Raw genomic sequence first — 22,064 nt, 5'->3', positions numbered from 1 at the left:
AAACGAATTATTATTTCGTTATAACGAAGTAATATTAAAAAAATATTTCGCAAAAAAAGAAACAATATTTCGTAATTACGAATAAATATTTCGTAAAAACGTTTTTTCATTTCGTAAAAACGAATTATCATTTCGTTAAACGAATAAACATTTCGTAAAAACGAATAATATTACTTAAAAAGTGCCAGAAAAAAGTGTCGAAAATGTTACCTTAGGTGGTAGACTAACCGAAACAACTATTTATCTTAATTCTAACATAGAATGTCTTTGTTATTCAACACACATGTATATAAGAAATATCAACAGAATAAACTGTTTCGTTACAAAATATAACGTTGCTATTTTGAATAGGGTTTAACAGTATTTATAATTGATTTCGTGCTTGCGTCATTCTTTTTTACGCAATTTGCTATCATATTTCTTTCATACAGGCATTTTCAATTTAATTTATTTTTTTTTAATTCAAAAAAATTATTTTGCTGCAGATATATACCTTAATTACATATATCTTTCCTATTGTAAAATTTCTTCAAACATGTCTATGTGTATATATTTGTACACCTAATTGAAATTTGAAAGATTCTTGTACGTTCTATTAAAATCGTTATAATATTTCTATTATAATTATGATACGGTATATACAGAGAACACGCCAACAATGCAGTATTATTTAAAATCAAAGAAAGGATTGACCAACCAAAAATACAAGGTCGTGGCATTGTATATCTACCCGTAAACTATCACTCCTAATACGAGATCATGTCAATCCAGATTTGAACATTAAGTCAAGCTTCAAATAAATAAAGAAAGAAATAAAGAAATTAATAAATAAATAAATGAATAAAAAATAGATAAACTTTCAAAGAAGAAGAAGAAGAAGAAGGAGAAGAAGAAGAAAACCAAATATGATTGGTAATATAATAATGTTTTTTTTTTTTTGTTCGCTGAAATGCACTATCATATTTCAGATATGGCCTGTTGAAGTCAGATTAAGAAGGAATTTATGATTTAGTAAAATGTTACAATTTTTGACAGTGTGATAATGAAGATAAGATCTTACTCTGGATTTAAAGAATGATAAACCAGTCAAGTTCGTAATTACGAATTATTATTTCATAATTACAGTTTATATAGAAACGAATTAATATTTCGTAAAAACTTATAAATATTTTGTAATTACGAATAAATATTTGTAAAAAAAGTGTTAAACATGTTACCTTAGGGACTCCGTAAGTAACAAAGACTATCAGAAACAATTATGTTTCTTAATTCTAACATGTTATTCAACACACGTGAATATTAAAAAAATGACAACAGAATGTTGCGTAACAAAATATAATTATTGCTATTTTCAATAGGGTTTTTAAGAGTTTACCAATGATTTCGTGCCTCTGTCATTCGCTTTTTATGCAATTTATAGAGGATATTCAAGTTTTTTCTATAAATACATGATTTATTTTCATCGAGTGGTATGAAAATAAATATTTCATGAGTGGCGGTAGCCACGAGTGAAATATGGTAATTTTCATGCCACAAGAAATAAAAACTTGAATTTTCTGTTTATTATGTACATTTTTCTCTTTTTTGTGATGAAATTTGAAAAACTTTCCCTTAAATTTTATGTACTGGTAGAATTTAAAAGAAAGTAGTCCGGCAAGACACCAGTGAAAATACGGAAAATATGTTTCACTGCAGTGAAAAATAAATTTTTACAGTGAAAATACGGAAAATGAAAATACGCATTTTATTTCATCAATATTTCTCAATATTTCATTTATAAGTATATAATAAACTATCATATTTCTTTCATACAAGCATTTTTCAATTTATTCTTTTTTTTTAATTCAAACCAAACAATAATTTTTGCAGCAGAAATAAAGCTTAATAACATTTTTATTTTTCCTATTGTAAGAATTTTAAACACATGTCTATGTTTGCAATACGTTCAGTATATATTTGTACCCCTAACTGAAATTGAAAGATTCATGTACGTGCTATAATAATCGTTATAACATTTCTATTATAATTATGATATGGTATATTCAGAGAACACGCCACCAATGCAGTATTACTTAAAATCAAAGAAAGGACTGACAAATGCAAGGTCGTGGCATTGTTTGTCATATTATAAAAATAAGTTAAACGTGCACTTAACCCTACCCGCATGCTGTCACTCCTAATACGAGGTCATGTCAATCCAAATTTGAACATTTTGCCAAGCTTCAAATAAATAAATAAATAAATAAATTAATTAATAAGTAAATAAATAAATAATTAAATAAAAAAACAACAACCCCAAAACAAGAAGAAGAAGAAGAAGAAGAAGAAGAAAACACCCAAATATATGGTCATAATAAGAAGAACGGTAATGTATGATTATACTACACGACATTTTGGTACAATATAAATATTTGTACATTTTATTTGTCTGTTTTACTACAGACATAAAATACTTGTGTTTTTTTCGCTGTAATGAACTATCATATTTTATATATGACCTATTTTGCCAGATTTTGAGGGCTTTTTAAAATTAAGTAACATGTTACAATTTTTAACACTGTGAAAATGAAGATAAGATATAGACAGATAAACCAGTTATTGTGTCATTATTTTATTTTCATCAAAGAATCTAGGACTGTACGGTATACAGTTTAATATGTTTAAAGTTCGGATTGTATTCCTCGTATGTGTTACACTAGTAGTGGCTATTGCATCATCGATGGGTAAGCGTACATTATTGTGACATTTGTTAGATATACATTACTCTTAAGATGCATCAAACTTTGAACATTTCAAATAGTTTCCGTTTAAATAATCACGCTCGGCATTGAATGTGGTTCTGATAAGACTTAATGAGGTATGTGTGACAAAAATTAGATAAGAAAATTGAAATACTTTGTAAAATCAAAACATGTAAAAATAAAGAAAAAAAAGGAATCCCTAAAGAACGCCTATAGACACAATTAAAAATGTTGCTGGCTCGGTTTGATTGAACCTGTTCATGTACAGTACTGGAAAGTGAAAGTTGCCGTCGACGCCAAATAGCACAGGCTTAAGCAAAATGCAACATTTAAACACAAAGATGGTGTAATTTTGAAGAAACATTCATATTCATATGACGGTTATAATGGAACATTTAATGTGACACTATCGTGCCATTCTATGAAAAGAGGAATATGGTCCCCAAGTAATAGAAAACGTGTACACTTAATGAGAAAACAATGGGTGAAACTAAACAAAATAGAAATTTGAAAGGGGATATGAGATTTTGATTTACCATACGTTAAAAGTCATTGTGGAGATCTAGAAAAATCGATCAAATTCATTTTAGACAGGAAGAACCTCAACATGACTTATCTTTACTCAACGCTGTTCGCTTAATACTCCACACACCTGGCGTAGGTGTTATAAAATTTCATTTTTGATCTTTTCCTGAAATCTAAAGATTTTTTAGTGGTCAGTTCATAACTATATAGTATGTGCAGATATCAAACCAATCACATACTTGATATCTGTGATTAAGCTGTCTTTTCATAGTATTTTATAATTGTACTTGTATGTCATTTATTTCCGTCTATTGTCATATGCTAACAAATAAATAGAGGATATTGAATGAGTGTAAGTTCAATACTGAATTTATTGCACGAGTTGAATAAAATTGTATTATGCGAACCTTTGGCGAGCATACTATTATTTAATTCAACTAGTGCAATAAATTCAGTAATGAACTTACACGAATCTAATATTCTATTTATCACATACCCAAAATAAAGACCGTTTAATGTGAAATGAGAGTCATTTTTCATTGACGCGCCTATAGTTTAACGTTAACATTTAGCGCGTCTTTACACTATGTTTGTATAACGCTAATAACGTCATGTCAATATATATGCACGGCCGTGTAATATCATTTTTACGGAGTCGCAAAATCGTCACAGGTATATGATTAAAAGAGAAAATATCAACATACTTAATAACCTTTTTGAGTTATTGTCATGCACAAACCACACAATTTGTGTTACCTAAAATTTACTTAATTTTCATCTACTTTTCTTTTTTATCTAGAAGAAAACCGTTCTCGTCGCCTGATATTTGACGCTGACAACAATTTAACAAGCACAACGAGGCAACCATTGTCAACACAAACAAGTACAGCATCGAAGCAGCCCTGGACAAAACCACCAGTTAAAAGTAATATTTTATGGCATAAAAACATAATCTTTATACACACATATTTAAGACCTAAAGTAATGAAATATGTTCTTGATAATGAAAAACGATACACTTTGATGAACGCGATATGCAGATAATTATATTTAATGGGCTTGATTGGTTTGATTTAGAATAACAATATCATCCTCACCTTTTTGTTTGTGGGTATAAAGTTCAACTTTTGTGCATATTTTGACACCAATAACATTACTATAACGAAAGTATACCAAGAGACGCATAGGCTTTACTTATTCAAACCCATTTAGTCGCCACTTAGGATCACTCAGGGATAAACGGTGTCTGTAATTCTGATGCCTCAACCCTTACAAGCCAACCCTCGGCACACGCTTTGCTAAAGTTTTCTTCTTCTTTTATTATTGTCCTCGTCATATGGTGCTGAAGGGTCGAGGGCTTCCCAAACATCACCTAACAATTTCATTTCATGAAAAGTTATAAACTGTATACAATGACGAGAAAAAAACTATACTAAAGTTATCTATATATTTGGTTTAGCATAAAAATGAAAATATATTGATTGATTTGCATTATTTCTTAATAGAGATTTCAATTTTTTAGCAGTGTGTGCTGTATGCTCAGGACCCAAGTTCCTATGTGAGAAACTATTTGCCCCCACACCTTGCTCGCCGCCTAATAATTATTGTATCAACAAGATAATAAATCACCTTGATGGCACAAAGACGGTTGAAAGAAGGTAAATTTTGTCTTAAGAAAAAGGTTATCATTCATGTTATTATCTTTTGACTGATATTGTTTTTGTTTTCTTTGATTTTCAATGCACAAACGTATTTGACATTTAAGTTGAGGATAGAAATAATATGAAATATGCTTAAATTACGAATTGTATAAACAAGAACATTACATTTACAACCTTTTTAGTAAGACACGATTTAACATATATGTTTTTGTATATAGCTGCGGAAGCTTTGATACATGCTATAGAGAGTGGTGGCAAGGATCATCGGATTACAATAGATGTATAGATTTCGACGGCAACGACCAGCAATTTCTTGACTTCGGATGTACCTACTGCTGTGTAACAGACTATTGCAATATTCCACTCCATCCTTCAAATAATTCGTTATATGTACCATAAGAAGTAAACGAGTGACAATATGAGCGCGTCACGACAAAACCAACATAATGGGTTTGCGACCAGCATGGATCCAGACCAGCCTGCGCATCCGCGCAGTTTGATCAGGATCCATGCTGTTCGCTATCAGTTTCTCTATTTGTTATAGGGTTTGTAAGCGAACAGCATGGATCCTGATCAGACTGCGCGGATGCGCAGGCTGGTCTGGATCCATGCTGGTCGCAATCCACTATCATGTTGGTTTTTTCGTGACGCGGCTCATATTATTAAATCATCACAAATATTTGAATGTTTCCTTCTTTTTCATTTATAAGGCATAGCATGATACATGTTTATTCAGGATCACCAATATCAGACTTATCAATCAATGTATAAGAAATAATCCATAATTCATTAAGGCGCAATATGCCTAAGAAATTAGTATAAATTTAATCTTTTAAAACAGGTTCAACATGTGTTCAATGATGTTCTAGCAATGGATTTAGAACTTCTGATTTTCACACAAAACACTTATTCACTATACCAAGTGCTAAAGAGCAAAAAGGAGCTAGAGATATTTTACATAAATAGCTTATGAATAAAGTTTTGGAAACTTTAACAAGATACCCCCCGCCAAAAAAAAAAAAATAAAAATATTAATAATAATGAAAAAAAAAAAAAAAAAAAAGAGAAATAAAGTTGATATCATTTCGGGGGCTAAATAAATAGGGATTTATCTACCATGCGCAAGAGCTGTGCTAACATTTAATTTGTGTTTTTACTAATCAAATTTGTATAACTTAAACTTGTTAATTCTTATCGAAAGAACATAAATTATTTTCATGTATTTGTTTCACAGTTTGCTATTTAGGAACACAGGTTCGAACAATGAAGTTACAAAGTATGTAGTTGGTACACACTGGGCTTCATAACCCTGTCAAATCTCGTTCTATTAAGCTCTGTCCAATGTTATCTCGTTTTTTTTGCATGTACGTTCATTTACATGCTTAGCGACCATACAACGCCCCTTGTGGAATGAACGCTCCACGAGAAAAGCCATATGTGTCTATCGACGGATTAAATATCTTATTAAAATTTCCTCGAGCTGGTCCTAGGGTCTAGGACGGTAGCATGGATTTATCTATGCCGTTCAATGAACAAGTTGAATGATATTGAGAATGCAAAAGTTTCTCTTTTGTAATGTTGATCGACCTACAGGCATTTCTCTTTTAATTATTTTACGGTCCGTTCTCTTCTAAAAAGCCGTTTTACAAAATGAAAAAAACCCCACTCATTCTTAGATTAACAAGCTGCGTTTGAAAATAAGAACCGTGATTGAGAGCCCTTTCCATCTATGCCCAGGTATATGGTCGTTATTTATATGTGACTTAGCGTTGTTGGAACGGCGTTCTCCCTTTTTGATCTAATAGAAATTTATTTCTTTCTAAAGATAGAAACTGTTTAAATTACAAGTAGACCTCTGTAAGTTGCAGCTTATCACAACGTCTGGAATACTGTGTAATAAAACAAGTTTATTTATTTCAAATATATCTAAATTTGTGATAAGCTTTGAAATTTGACTGTCCTAAATATTAACCATAAAATAAAGTGATGGTAGTTTTGTGTTAGAAAGTTTATAAGGCTATCAGTACTGTGAAGGTCAACTTGAGAAGAAGATAATGAAGATTTGGGTTGTTGTGATACTTCTTATTGCAGAGGGTAAGTAACCGTAATTAAATGTATTTTTTCTTCTATAAAGACCTTTTTACGACACGGTCCGTTGCTACACAGAGCTATATTAAAATGGAGAGGAAGGTATGACGTCATACACTTAAAATCTGTATCAAGGATTTATAATCACGCAAGTTAACATTGTTTTCGAGATTTTCCGATACCACGTTTGACACGAGACACACTACCGATAAATATACCTGTGTACGTCGCCATTTTATCTAACAAATGTTATGGTCATCAAAAAGGAAGTCGCAAAAATATATAAAAAGTAATAAAGATATAAATAATATGTAAATTATTCTCAGGAATGGATAAAAAAGTAAACAATTTCTGTTATATAAAACAAGATGGCGGATATTAACAACTCCAAGGGCCAGTTAATCTCGCGCAAGGGGGTTTTGGGTCAGGATTTGAATTTTTTCTATTTTTAGAGGTTCTTATACAAATATATAAACGTCTGTAGTTGCTACTAAAATCGACTGGATGAAGTAGTTTTTGGCGCATGCGGAATTTGTATTTCAATATGAAAGGAAATATTACTTTTATGTTAAAATTGTATGTTTAAAAAGTAAGTCCGGAAGTAGAACATACACTTTAGATGTCTTAAGGTGTAGAAAATCTTTAATCTTTAGTGCTGAAAAGACACTGGCACATACTAATTAAAGTGACATTTTGTTCGTATTTTCATTGTCAGTTTCATTTTCAACCTAACGATTCCAAAGACCTACCCTTTAATTTTGTGTATTGACGAAATTCTGAAGAAAGTAGTCCGGTAAGATAACAGTAAAAATATATTTTTACAGTGAAAATACGGAAAATAGAAATACGCATATTTTCAATAATACTTCAATAAGTACATAATAAAATGTATTTTTCGTTACAAGATTCATAAGAAAAAACTTCAGGCAATCTTATATTATCTTTCAGAATATGTTAGAGCCGAGTACTGTCACGACACAGACAGCTGCAGACGAACAGGTTTGACGTCATGCAGCGGGAACTCCCACTTGAACTGTGACACCGGATGTCATCAATGTGTATGTGCTGCTGGGACTGCAGGTGCGCAATATATTTATATTTCCTTACTTAAATATGAGAGGAAAACCTTTGTTCTGTCTCCTCTTGTATCAAAATGACCTCAATGTACTTAAAAACGACGCGAGCTAAGTACTGGTTAAATATTCGATATTTACAAGTTCATCACTGCCATATACAAAACATATTTAAAGGCCCATTATGCCTTAAAATGCTTTTATTTCTCGATAGTCTCTAATTTTTGTTGTTCCAAAAATATACAAATTAGCCATTTAACTATTTTTGCTTCTGTTGATTTTTTGATTTTTTTTAATACTTTGCTTACCTTTTGCTACATTTTTATGACAAATATTTTCACATTTCAGCAACTTGTGTTCGGTAACAAGCATCTAACATACTCTAAAATCTTTATTTAAACATTGTAAACCTCCCGTGTAATTTCCAAAAGCCTAATCATTAATCCTCAAAAATGCTTATATTTTATTTTTTTCATAAGCTTTTTATTTTTGGTGCCCTTGTACAGTTTTCAAAATGTTACAAGTTTGTCATATAGCTGAATTTTACATTTTGGCAATTACTACAGAGCGATTTAGTATTTTGTTTGGAAATCTAAATATCACAATGTTCACATTTTGCTAGCTTTAATACAAATCATTTCACATTCAGTGTTTTTTTCTTCAGATAATGTGCATTTTACATGTTCAAAATCAATTACTGCAACTTTATTAAACACACACTTGCCTTTTCTAGGCAAAAGATTCATTTCTGATGATTATTGTGCTTAAGGCTAATCAAACTCTTTTAGTTCAAATTAGACTTATTTCATGATACGGATGTATATAGTGGCACAATTCTATTTCTAACTGCATCGAACAGTAAGTTATCAATGGGAGAACAAGTTAAGATCCTTTCAAAATGAAATGTTTTAAACATTTTGTTAAGATGTTTGCCTGACAAAAGCAAATTTTAACATTTGTAATTTTCACCTCCAATGATTCAGCTATTACATTTCCTGGACATAGTTTTTTGCTATTTTTTTATCCCTTAAAACTGATTATTTGATATTCATTTACCAGATTAAAAGAGCTGCATTTATTAAATGTGTTTATATTTTTTATTAATTTACAGAATGCCAAACACGTGACGATTGTTCAGGACGCTGCGGTCCGATGCATATAACTTACTGCAGGAATGGCCAATGTATTTGTGAAATGCATTAAAAGAAACATTATAAAATAAAGGATATCCATTGTTGTTGCTATTCAAAAAAAAGAATAAAATGTCAAGGCGTTAATGATGAGATGAGTGTTGTATTATAATTATTTGTTTCCCGATTTTCTATTTTTAGAAACGAACGTCACTTCCGTGTTATAAATAGCTCTATGGATGCTGGTTTTGAAGACAGCCTATCGGGCTTATCAGTGGTATGAGATAAAATCAATGAAATACTTAGTTTGAAACAACACATAATTGTTTTTATAATAGAAGGTCGCTTTAAAGATAAGGAGATTGTTAGTATGATATACATGTACATTGTACGTAACAGATTCATACATGCACTGTTAATTTTTGGCAAACTGAATGTCATTTTTACCAAAAGTACCAACTGATATATAATCACAGTTGGATGCCACAGCTTTCCTATATCCAGTATGATGATGATTATTCTTACAGAAATTGCTCAAAATATTATAAACTTAACTAAAGCAGGGTCTTTCACTGACTAAAGAGACCTTCCTCACACTTGTTCCTTCACGAAATACACAATTAGTGTCAAGGTCTATTTGTCACAAAACCATCACATTGTCATTGTGATTGATTAAGAGAAATACAATCCTTATAGAACGCACAAAACAACAAAATTGAAAACGTTGCAGGATCGGTTTGATTGAGTTTGTTCATGGACGGTAGTTGAAAGTGCAAGCTACCGTCAACGCCCCCTGGCACCGTCTTAAGGATAATTCAATATCTAACACGAAATGATTTTGAATCATCCCTAGAGGGCCTCATACGGCGGTTATAATTGATTTTTCAATGTGACATGTAAATGCCATTCAAGAAAATCTCCAAGTAAAGAATGAATGTGCTCTAAACGATAAAAATCCTGGGCGGAAGTAAACAATATGGAATTTTGAAAGGTAATAAAACCATTTAAGAAGTCCAATAAAACCACAAATAATAAGTTTAATCTTTATCTCCACAACACTCAAACACGTTGTGAAAAAAGTCAAAAGAAACGCGAACATTTTTTTTCCATATATTGTACATTACTCAATGACGTTTCTCTTTCTTTCTTCTTTAAACATTACATTTGATTTGAAATTCAATTACTTTATTACACATACATTTTCAAAGATATCTGGTACACAGTGGAGGCATAGTGTGCATTATTTTGTCCTATTATGTACGTCAGTTCTAAATTTTACAAGCTAGCACCACTTCCTTTATTTATCCTTGCGGCTCTGAACTTATTTCTGCGGATCTATTCCTCGATACATTAAATCAGTAGGATCGTCTATGAATCTCCTTGGCAACAAACTAAAAACATGTAAATTAGTTAAATGTATTGTACGTTAACAAAACAAGCATATTACTCTTAAAGCAGCGCACCTACAGAAAATTTGATACACTAAAAATGTTTAATGATTAAAAATTGTTGTGAAATGAATCAACTGGAGTAATTAAACCTACTTATGCCACCTATTATCCATATATAAATGTTCTAGAAATTGTCAAACTATGTATGCATTTTTCTTTTTGTGATCGTAAAGCATTCAATGTTTGAGATGAAAACACTCTATTCTGTTATAAAAAAGTACAGTGACGAATAATTCACACGAGTTGTTTATTTTATAAAGTGTATATACTTTTTACATTTAGACATTTTGAAAGTTTATATAAACTCATGTGTAGGTGTGCCGCTTTAAATTTAATACACATTTGATGATATGGCCTCACAAACGTTTCTATGAACATGAAATGCGACTTTAGAATTCAATTGTTAATGTTGATAAACCATAATAGTTTAAAGCATGGATGTTATGTATTTTTTTGACTTGTTTTTATGTAGTCATCTTTTCTTTATTGGTTGGGTTTTACATCGCACCAATTCAATATATGTCATAGAGCCACTTTCCAGCTGTATTGATGGAGGAAGACCTGAGCACAGCCACCGTACCGTAAGCTAGCTTTCTCACATAAAAGAACCCGAAGGCACTGGTGCGGCTCTCACCTACAGCGGTGAGAGGCAAATGGTCCGAAGTTAACGTCATTAACAACTCGGCCACGGACGTTCCACTTCTTTTGAGGTAATATCTTTTTACAGACGCGGTGCAAATGAAGCCCTGTAGCACATTTTCCACCAACTATATGAGCAGCGTCATGACAAAACCAACATAATGTGTTTGCGACCAGCATGGATCCAGATCAGACTGTGCGTTCGCGCAGTCTGATCAGGATCCATGCTGTTCGCTTACAAACCCTATAACAAATAGAGAAACTGAAAGCGAACAGCATGGATCCTGATCAGACTGCTGCGCAGGCTGGTCTGGATCCATGCTGGTCGCAAACCCATTATCATGGTTTTGTCATGACGCGGCTCAATTGTTGTTTTCATATAGCTTGGATTTTAACAACATACAGTTTAGGGTCATACGTCGGCTTTAACGGGGTTTGTTGATTCTCAACCATTTTAGTTTAAACGAATTTATTTCAGTTCGAATATGTATTGGAAGCTCTATACTGACACTCTCTCGAATCTGTTCCTGAAACCAACCAGTGCTACATGTATTAGCAATGATTGTAAAGTTTAACAACGGCTTTTCTCCCTCCCTCAGCGATAAGCAATCCATTTTGAAAAAATTGATATAATGGGAAAAAACAACAAGTTTCATACTTTCCAATTCTAACGCTCCAGTCTAAGTTTGAAGGTATATAAACACCTTTCTTGTTTCTTTGAACTCCTTCAACAGCAGCCGAAGCTACTTCTGCCGGACTCAACATTTTACTCAATCTAAAATATGAAGATTATTAAATTTATATACATGTAGCATGGAATAAGAACATAATATATGAACATAAACAGAGAACATAATATATGAACATAAAGAGAGGATATTCAAGTTGTTTCTGTAAATAATGAATTTATATTCATTGAGTTGTATGAAAATATTCATGAGTTGCGGTTGCCACGAGTGAAATATGATAATTTTCATACCACTAGATGAAAATAAATTCTGTATTTGTAGAGAAAAAAACTTGAATTTTCTGTTTACTATATACAGTTTTCTCGCTTTTTCTTGACATTACAATCTACAAGACTTCCCCTTAAATTTTGTGTATTGGTTAAATTAAGAAAAAAAGAGTCAGGCAGTCACCAGTGAAAATACGGAAAATGAAAATACGCATTTTATTTCATCAATATTTCTCAATATTTCATTTATAAGTATAGAATGAAATTTATTATGAAAATTCGTAAAGTCACGATTTGATCAGTGCTGTATTTCTTCTGATTAAAATGGCCGCATGTTGATCAGAAAACATAAAGGAACATAGTAAAGATACATATTAAACTTACAAGATGATAACGACATTCTAAATCAAAGAATTATCCAATCTTAATAAATGAATACCGGATCAACAAGAATGATCTACAATGGTTTTATTTTACACACGATGGTTGGGTCTGTCGAAATAGGGACTTAATATATATCGAGTAGGACAGAAATTGGTTAAGGAGTACCTATTTAATCTTATCTTTAACCTCCTAATTTTATGCATTGGACTTGACCTGCGATAAATTTGGAACAGTCCAATCAAAGTTAAAGGAATGTCATACTTACGGAAAAGCCTTTACACATTTCAATTCAGTAGGTTGAGGGACTGACTTCAAACATCAACTATTATGATAATTATTTACCTGTCATGTGAGAATTTTGTCATGCCAGTATCGACAAACATGGGAAATACAGTTGTGAAGAATATCCCGTCGTATCCCTCTCTCCTCATTTCATCTGAAAGAGCCTCTGTAAAGCCTTGTACTGCACATTTGGAAGCTCTGTAATATTTTGAATAATTAATTAAGCCGCGCCATGACAAAACCAACATAATGGGATTGCGACCAGCATGGATCCAGACCAGCCTGCGCATCCGCGCAGTCTGATCAGGATCCATGCTGTTCCCTATCAGTTTCTCTACTTGTTATAGACTTTGTAAGCGAACAGCATGGATCCTGATCAGACTGGTCGCAAACCCATTATGTTTGTTTTGCCATGACGCGGCTCATTTGTTCTAGTTAATGCACAAAGAATGACGGCATTCTGCCGTTATGTCTGAAGTTTAAACTTAGTACGCTAACTTGTTTTAGATAAACGATAGATATATTATACTGTAATATGCAAGAAAATGAATCAAACTCTAGCTGTCGACACAGAAAGAAATATCCAGTTTTCGGGTAACTGTTGTTGGATGGAATGTTAAACCTGCGCTCTGCACATCGTCTCACTATAGTTAACATTTCTGCCAAAAAGTTTCAAATTCCTTCCACCATTCAAAAGCTACAGTTGTTTTCCTCTTATATATTAAAAACACTTGTTGAAATTGCAACTCCGCAATATCTTAAAGACAAAAAGATTTCATTCCAGCTATTCAAAAGATACAGAACGGACACGAAACCTGGTAACAGATTGACGGACGGACAACCAGGTGCATTAACGTTACACACCGGAGTTTTTTTTTCTGTCGTATAACAAAGCTGAACTTACGCGTAATCTGTAAGGTAAGCCACGCCTTTTTTCGCCGCCATTGATGCTATATTTACAATATGGCCAGAGTTTCGATTGATCATCGATGGTAAAAATTGTCGACAGGTCTGTAATAAACAAATACACAATTGAATTGGTAAATAAAAAAACAGAATGGATAGTATGCTTTATACGTTTCCCGATATATATGGTGTATCAAAAGCACCGAGCAATTCTACTTCATCGTCGTTAATCAAAGGGAAATCTGTGTTAAGACAACATCATACTTTCTTTAAAAGATGGCTTACATTTAAATTTTGTTGATCTGTTTCTATGGCTATTTTTAAAAAATGCTTGTTTTTCTTTAGAAAGAATAAAGAGCGTAAAAATACATGTAGCAAGCCAAGATTTATATGTCAAAACAAAATTGCGCAATTATTTTCCTTACATCATGTGAACAAAATCAACAACAACAGCCACAACATTTTCACACATGCATTAGTAAAACCTCACCCAGAAATAAGCTAATAAGTTGATATCAATGGTTCTTTTTATTTCTGCATCCGTCAATGTAAGAAAAGAGGCACCATGTAGAATACCAGCATTGTTCACCAACACGTCCACATCGCCGACCTCACGCCGTACTTTATCCGCGACAGATTTTATCTCTTCTATTTTGCTGACGTCACATATATATGACGTTGCCGTTCCACCATTTTCTTGTATTTCTTGAACAACATTCTCTACATTTTGCTGAAGTTTGAAAGAATACTTGTTTTTTCTTGTTTTTTTTAGGTGTTTGGCTGATTTTCATATGCTCGCATTTCGCAACGAAAAGCCAAATTTATGTATTCTCGAGGCGAAAAATCAAAAGGGCGCTGCATGAATACATAAATTCAAAATTTCACCATTTTTATGTTTAAATGATGAATTCTTGGTGCTTGGGGGGGGGGGGGGGGTAACTTGCACTTTCCAATACAGTCCATAAACAAGCTAAATCAAACAGAGTTTTTTTCAACAATTACGAAATGTGTAAACATATTATTTTTTCAAAACGAATTTTTATACTATTAAAAGAACTGTATAATCAGTAATCAATCAGTCGTCGCTAACGTTAAGCAAAGTAGACACAAGTTACAATGGTTCATTTGTTACGGAAGTGCCTTTTTCTCTGACAGGCTTAACTTTGATGTAACACCTTAATGTTCTGGCGTATTGAAATAATAATAATAATAATAATGATAATAATAATAATCATTATAATAATAATAATAATAATAATAATAATAATTATAATTATAATAATAATAATAATTATGATTATTAAAATAATGATGATAAAAACAAACAAACAAACAAAACAACAATATACATGAGTAATAACTTCAAAGGTTCATATAATATTGTGTGAATACTTAAACTGTCTATATCTGGACTTTGAACTATCCTTTTTTGTTTGATAAATTATCATTCTTGTGAATTAAATAACGAAATGTAATATTTAGCATACATTTGACTAGCTCTATTATTGATATCTTCAAATTTCAGACAGATGTAGATAGTCACACGCTGGTGATCGAATAGAAAGGAAGACTCGAAGGTAGAAATAAAGTCCTTTTCAACTGTGTGGAGTACAGCGATAGAGCATGTAGAGTAAAGTGTTAATAATGATAACATTGAATACACGAATTCGATTGTGGGCCAAGGACAAATGTACAGTGTGTTTACTTAAGATAAAACATACATGTAGCAAGGTTAACGCACATTTTATCACAAATGGTTCGAATTGTATGCCATAAAAATATTATATTTGTATTTAATTAAAATGTAATATATGGTGCGAATAATATTCACATAAATACTCCATTATCATGACATATAAATCTAAATTTTAAACACATAAATGTGAATTTCATTTTTTAAAATTATCGATACATGAAATTAAATGAAAAAGGATGTTTAAATAATATACCTTATTTATATCCCACAGAACTAGTCTTGCACCAATATCACTAAAATGTAAGGCTAACTCCCGTCCGATGCCGTGACCAGCACCGGTCACTAGCACCAATTTTCCTGCAAAACTTTTCTTCTTTTCTGGAACGAAAACCCGCACGGTTGCTTCTGCTATACAGTAGAACAAATAACATAAAGTTTGTATGATCTCGAGTATTACATACATAATGATATCTTTTTATCACACGTCCTTACACAGTTTAAACCATAACAACATTGCACTATTGATTTAAATACATGTATATATGTGTGTACCCGTGAGAATAACACGTTATATTTTATACATATATTCGGATACGTTAACATTAAAAAAACTTGAAGGCTCGGAATACATATTAAGCATGGGCAAGATTGACGCTCTTAATGCATATATATGTATTTTAGCGAATGTTACAAATATATATGTATATATATTACAAACGACAATAACGGAAATATAAGCTGTCTGACTGATGCAACGGGAGACAACTGCTTAAGAACTATAACGCTATCAGATGTACTATTTTTCTCCCTTGCTAGAAAAAATAAAACATACCAAAGTCCTAGCATTAATGTATTCTGTCTGTAAATGGATATATAATAACTTATCATGTCTCAAGAGCCTGGCTGGCACTCGAACCCTGGACCTTTGGATTACCGTAACGTGATATTATCGGCTGAGTTGATCCGCCGCTGATACACTATCTCTTTTCATAAATGAACAGTTCAGTACCAAGATAAATATTTAAACGAAATGGCTAAAACACTTTAGCTCGCAGTAGATGGATTGCATTATACCCCGGTCACATATTCATGGAAAACGCTCACGGAAGAGCCACGGATTAATTCCGGCATCGTCCGTAGTTACCCGTACTGGTCAGTAGCTCTCCGTATTGTAACCGTGATCAATCGTAGTAGTCCTTGTATATCCGTAGCGATCCTTGACAATTTTTGAACATGCACAAAAATTTGCTACGGAAAAATCAACCGTAGCGTATCCCTATTAGTCCGTATTAAACCGTACTGATACGTACTGGTCCGTACGAAAACCGTACTAGTCCGTACTGATTCGTAGGCCTCAACTTGTCCACGGTTCGGTACGGAGAACTACGTATTTGTACGGTTACCCTACGTATAAGCTACGGTTTTAATACGGATTAATACGGCATTATCACGGAAAGCCACGATCGTAATACGCTGTACTACGGAGAGGCAGGGATTAGCACGGTCTTTTACGGTTTATTGTGTGGCATCACGAAACGGTACGGAATGGTACGGTCCACCACTGTTTAGTACGGATAAATTAAGTATCATGTACTTTTTCAAGGGTATCGATACCAACTGCTAGTTAAAAGATATTTGTGTGAACATTCAATAAATGATAATTGCCATTTACTGGCTGCAAATGTATATTGATATGGCTCAGAATGCGGAGGCAGTGGTCGAGCTGTTATGTTAATATCGTACAACAATGCATAAGTAATATAATAACATTTTAATGTTACATATTTTACAAAACATTGAATTGTGAAATTGGAGTAAATATGTACATAAAACGAAGTGTCTCATAAGCCTTGAACGCTGGCCCTTGAGTGATACTGACTAAGATTAATTAACACAAGCATTTTAAACATATTCTTTAAACATAAACATTCACGATAATTAAAGTAATTGTAAAATGAACAGCACATTTTAAATTCAAAAGAGAAGCAGTATTGATCAACATTTTGCATTAATGATAACTAGTCCATATCTTATCCGGTAAGAGAAGACAGAGGTGATGGTTGACTAGAGATGGGCTTTTACGAAGACCCCTTCATGTTAAGTATAAGGCTCTCATGGCCGAACTTGTTGAGGATCCGGCGTCCTTCAAGAAATTCACTACAATCGGACCTGATATGTCTCGGGGATTGGACGCGATGAGGCCGAATCCCCTTTCCTCCAAAATCATTGAACTCTGCAATTCGTTTTCTAGGTGTTCTTTTCTTGTGAGACATTGAGCATGCAAGAGGTTGTGGACGGATATAATAGGTCCGTATAGATCCGTGGCAATTCGTTCTTCTCCGTATTAATTTGTTCTTCTCCGTATCAGACCGTACTTATTCGTTCTAACCCGTGCTTATACCGTAGCAGACCGTAGTGTATCCGTAGTGCGTCCGTCCTGATTCGTGTCGCTCCGGATCAAACCGTGTCGATCCGTAACAATTCGTGTCTCTCCCGGGGCTTTTGGAGGTAAATCCGTCGAACTCCGTAATCATACCGTTGTGTGTGCGTACTGGAACCGTAGCGGACTACGGAATTTCACATTTCCGTAGTAATCCGTGAACAATTAGACCGTAGCTCTTCCGTGACATTATCCGTGAATATGTGACCGGGGCATTAATTATATAACTTTTGTCTGTGTACACATTTTTATTTTCAGATGACACTGTTTTAATTAATCAGTTGTTTGTCGATAAAGTTATTTTATTTTTATGTTTGATTGGGTTTAATATCACATCGACATTGGTTATAAGGCGACGTTCCATCTTTAGTTGTGGAGGACGACCTCGGCAGCCTTTCCGTGCATTATTTCAGACACGAAAGGGCACCTGAGTAAAACCACTGACGTTAGCTAGCAGGACAGCCTCTGGACATTAAGAATACAAAGTCCCTGTTTGGATTCGAACCCACATCGATGAGGGGAAGCTTTATAAAGTCTAATGGCAATTAAAGAATAAAATTTAAAATAGGTCTATCACAATTCAAACGACTTAGGAGCTACATCGTGGTCTTGACTTATTTTGTGTCTTATCTAGGAGATTATATATTCACTGACTTTATCAATATTTGATGCTTCCAGGCATTAAAGCTATCTTTATCTAGCACATGTAGTTTTCGGGGGGGGGGGGGGGGGGGGGGGGTTCTTATATAACCCATTTTAAAACTTATATAACTTTTAATACTATGTCAATAATGTTATAAAAGTTTCAGAATTACGAGCGTATATCGGCGATTTAGGAAAATACAGTTTTGTTTTCAACAAATTGTCTCTTTTTCGAGTGATTCAAGATGGTCATGAATAGACGAATATATCCTCGTAAGATAAATGTAAACAAGCACTAAAGTAACAAAAGTTTGTGTAAGTGGCATGAATTTAGGTAGCACTCTACACTAAATTTCAAGTTTTGCCGTCAATGTCCTACAAGCAATATGTCTAATAAATCTGATCACAAACTACACAACCTGGAAAAAGAAAACACATTTTGTTGAGATCATATATGTCATGTATGTCATTACAATTCTATTGTGAAATTATTTAATGTGCAATAGTCAGTCAGTTTAAAAAAGTTTCAATTCATTCCAAAATCTACAGTTGTCCAGACCCAAAACATCACATTTCGTCCTTCTGGCAAAAATACCTGCAAATATACGGGCTACAGAAACTCTGTGTGATATCTGCTTAAGCAACTCCCTATACATGCAAACTATCAAAAAGAAACGGGTGCTTGGCATTGTAGATTTTTTGCTATTGCTAAAGTTTGTACCCCCTGTAAAATTACTTGCCTTTACCGGGCATGTTGTTTAAAAGCAATGTTTACAAAAAGAAGTGGTGGCCGGAAACCTATAATCAACAGCATGTGATTTCTGGCCATGTTTTCGAATTTAACAGTGGTCATATTAGATATCACAAAAACAAATTTCATTCTGAAAATGCATTTTGAAAGACAAACAGTCATTTAAATTCCGAATAGTCACTTTATCCAAGAAATCCTGGCCATTCGAAGCTGTGGCTTCAATAAGTGTGGTATGCCACCTTAACTCACAGCAGAGTTGGAACCGTACCGTCTAGCCCTTTTATTGCAGAAAATATGACCACAAAGAAGTTAAAAAAATATCGTTTTATTTTCGCCGATTCTTAAATTTTTCATTCATTATCGTATATTTATAGATGAACTAGACATCTAAGAGTGCATTTCGGCGTGTAAAAAATGGAAAATTAAGCTTTTAAACATTCAAACGCCTTGTCCGGTATATAGACTGGTTTGATTTTGGGAAAATGTTCATCCTAACGGCATTTTTAGTACAAGCAGGTAGTTGGGCTTACTTACCTATTTTGAGTACGCTGAATTCATTTTTCGCTCTACCAAGGCTGTATTGTTAGTCCTTGACCTTTAAAAATCAATTTCAAAATGGCCGCCATTGATTTTTTTAATTTTACTTTAATTCTCCCATGGGTGATATATGCCACATTTTGTGGCATTTTAATTTAAGGCTTTGTTAATTTAAGTCTACTGAAGTGTGGACGAGAAGAATAGATGCAAAAACAATAAAATTTATTGCGGCAGCCATCTTGGATTTCAAAATGGCGGATAATTTCCTATGTTTTATACACTGTATTGTAATTAAAGTAAACAAGCACAAGAAGGCATTTTACTAGGCATATTTTCTTTTATTAGAAGTGCAGTGATACTAATTAAGACTTCCAAGCGAATACTTTGAAAAACATCCATTAAAACTACAAACTTAATGGTGCAATAAGGTCACAATTTATACCCTAATACAACGTAAATGAGAGTTATATTTGCGTTCACTTTTGTCATTAAATGTTTTATCATACTTCTAAGAACACAATGCGTGTTCTTTAAATTATTGCGTTGTTTTTTAAAAATATCGTCCTGAGGGGGGACCTGTTCAAATATCTGTCCGTCTGTCTATCTGTCCGAGCGTCCTCGTGTGTCTGTTAGGGGTATTTGCGATCACAATTTGGCTTTTAGATTAATTCCGTATACCCCCGACCTATAGGATGAATCATTGATTATGGGAGGCAAAAGGCTGCTTTTTGAGTAAGAAACAAACATGAAGATAATAGACATCTTCACAAATCTCCCAGTAAGAGCTTGTCCCTGTCAGTCCGTTTTTAATCCCGTCCATATCTGTCATTTTTGGATAGATTTTGAAATAAATTGCATTAATGTGTGGCACATTGATACAATGTCATAAGATAGACCCAGTTGTGAAGCTCAACTCCTCAAGTTAGACTTGAAAGTTCTTGAATAAAGATGTGCATTTTAGTATGCTGTCATTTAGAGATGAATTTTGAAATAGTTAAGCATAAATATACGGCATATAACGGATTGGGAAATGATATACTTTATATTATTACTAAATCTTCAAACAGGGATACCATGAAAATTGTTTGTTTATTGCTTATGTCAATGACAATTGCGCAAGAACATGTACTGGGACGTGTAATGTTTGAGAGCCAATTCAACAGTCCAAAGATAAGGGTCATGTCTATCAAGAAAGGCAATTTTGTAAAAGTTCATAAGTGGGGAAGCGGGTCAACAATTTTTCATGCACGACCTGATATTTAAAAAAGTCTTAGTAATAGGAATCGCCATCCAGGCTAACATTCGAAAAAACAATTTTTTCATGAAATCGACTACTTTCCTGAATAATAGAGTTCTTGTAAGAGAAATATTCCATATGGTGTTTATCCCATAGAAGCCTCTACATACTAGTGCCGAGCTTCGTGCATGATGATAGTATTTCATTTGTTTACATGTAACCCGACAAGAACATGGTGGTTGAGGCCCCTGTGTTAGGACTTTTTTCGTCTATTTTGTTATCATGTCATATTAAATTATCTGTTTTGATTGGCCTAGAGCAGGCGGAGTTCGGGTAAAATTATTTGAATCTTGTTAATTGTATAGCCGCCGTCCTGGAACGACAATAACTTTGCGCAAATGTGTAATTTGAAAAGGTCGAGTCATGCACAAGCAGCAAGCAGGGTTATGTCTACAGTTAAACTTCTATATCATAAATCATGATATAAACGTAACAAGATGTTTGTGTCCGATCTATAACTTCTCATTAATTGATGCCTTTTGAAATAATTCATAAATAATAAAAAAAAATGCATAAATATATGGCACATTGGGACAATGAGTCACATGTAAAACCCAGCTGATGATGTAAATCAAAGACCAAAATCATACTTTCCCTTCAAACAAAATATTTCCTTAAAGTCTCTAAAAAGTCTGGTTAACGATTTTGTCATTCATGGATAAATTAAAAATAATTTTTGGATAATTATGGCGCCTCTTTATAAGACGATAAGTAGCGGACAAAAGTTCCAAGGTCACACTTATATTTCAAAAGTCATGATATGAGAGTGCATTTGTGGCCATGTCCAGTCCATATATGTGTTATTCAGTGGGAGCTAAGAATAAATACGTGGTACTTTGAAACAAATTGTCTTCAGTGAGAAAAGA

At 33.2% G+C, this 22,064-nt stretch overlaps 2 protein-coding genes across 2 annotated transcripts; one reads left to right on the top strand and one right to left on the bottom strand.

Moving 5' to 3' along the window:
• The first annotated feature begins 2,566 nt into the window (after positions 1-2,566).
• Positions 2,567-5,369, top strand: LOC132737334 (uncharacterized). Its single transcript, XM_060724601.1, has 4 exons — positions 2,567-2,723; positions 4,066-4,191; positions 4,789-4,924; positions 5,146-5,369. Exons 1-4 carry the CDS (start codon positions 2,657-2,659, stop codon positions 5,324-5,326), a joined length of 510 nt encoding a protein of 169 aa, XP_060580584.1. The 5' UTR covers positions 2,567-2,656; the 3' UTR covers positions 5,327-5,369.
• A 4,868-nt stretch (positions 5,370-10,237) lies between these two features.
• LOC132737332 (17-beta-hydroxysteroid dehydrogenase 13-like) lies at positions 10,238-16,082 on the bottom strand. The gene is made up of 6 exons (XM_060724598.1): positions 15,785-16,082; positions 14,326-14,565; positions 13,834-13,940; positions 12,990-13,127; positions 11,967-12,083; positions 10,238-10,609 (listed from the first exon to the last, which is right to left on the bottom strand). Exons 1-6 carry the CDS (start codon positions 15,992-15,994, stop codon positions 10,540-10,542), a joined length of 882 nt encoding a protein of 293 aa, XP_060580581.1. The 5' UTR covers positions 15,995-16,082; the 3' UTR covers positions 10,238-10,539.
• Between the last annotated feature and the right edge of the window lie 5,982 nt (positions 16,083-22,064).

This window comes from Ruditapes philippinarum, unplaced genomic scaffold (genome assembly GCF_026571515.1).
Source record: "Ruditapes philippinarum isolate M1 unplaced genomic scaffold, ASM2657151v2 ctg6375_1_1_1_1, whole genome shotgun sequence".
In the NCBI taxonomy this organism is placed as follows: Eukaryota; Metazoa; Mollusca; class Bivalvia; order Venerida; family Veneridae; genus Ruditapes; species Ruditapes philippinarum.
The sequence above is the reverse complement of the archived record's forward strand: the minus strand, read 5'-3'. Positions and strand labels throughout refer to the sequence as shown.

What these genes read in the sequence shown, in the direction of transcription:
- LOC132737334 (XM_060724601.1), top strand. Translation starts at nt 2,657, where the DNA reads ATGTTTAAAGTTCGGATTGTATTCCTCGTATGTGTTACACTAGTAGTG. An exon ending in GACAAAACCACCAGTTAAAA is followed by an intron (nt 4,192 to 4,788) that starts GTAATATTTTAT and finishes TCAATTTTTTAG; the next exon opens with CAGTGTGTGCTGTATGCTCA. An exon ending in ACAAAGACGGTTGAAAGAAG is followed by an intron (nt 4,925 to 5,145) that starts GTAAATTTTGTC and finishes TTTTGTATATAG; the next exon opens with CTGCGGAAGCTTTGATACAT.
- LOC132737332 (XM_060724598.1), bottom strand. Translation starts at nt 15,994, where the DNA reads ATGTATGTAATACTCGAGATCATACAAACTTTATGTTATTTGTTCTAC. An exon ending in ACTTATTAGCTTATTTCTGG is followed by an intron (nt 13,941 to 14,325) that starts GTGAGGTTTTAC and finishes TGTTTATTACAG; the next exon opens with ACCTGTCGACAATTTTTACC. An exon ending in ACAAAATTCTCACATGACAG is followed by an intron (nt 12,084 to 12,989) that starts GTAAATAATTAT and finishes TTCATATTTTAG; the next exon opens with ATTGAGTAAAATGTTGAGTC.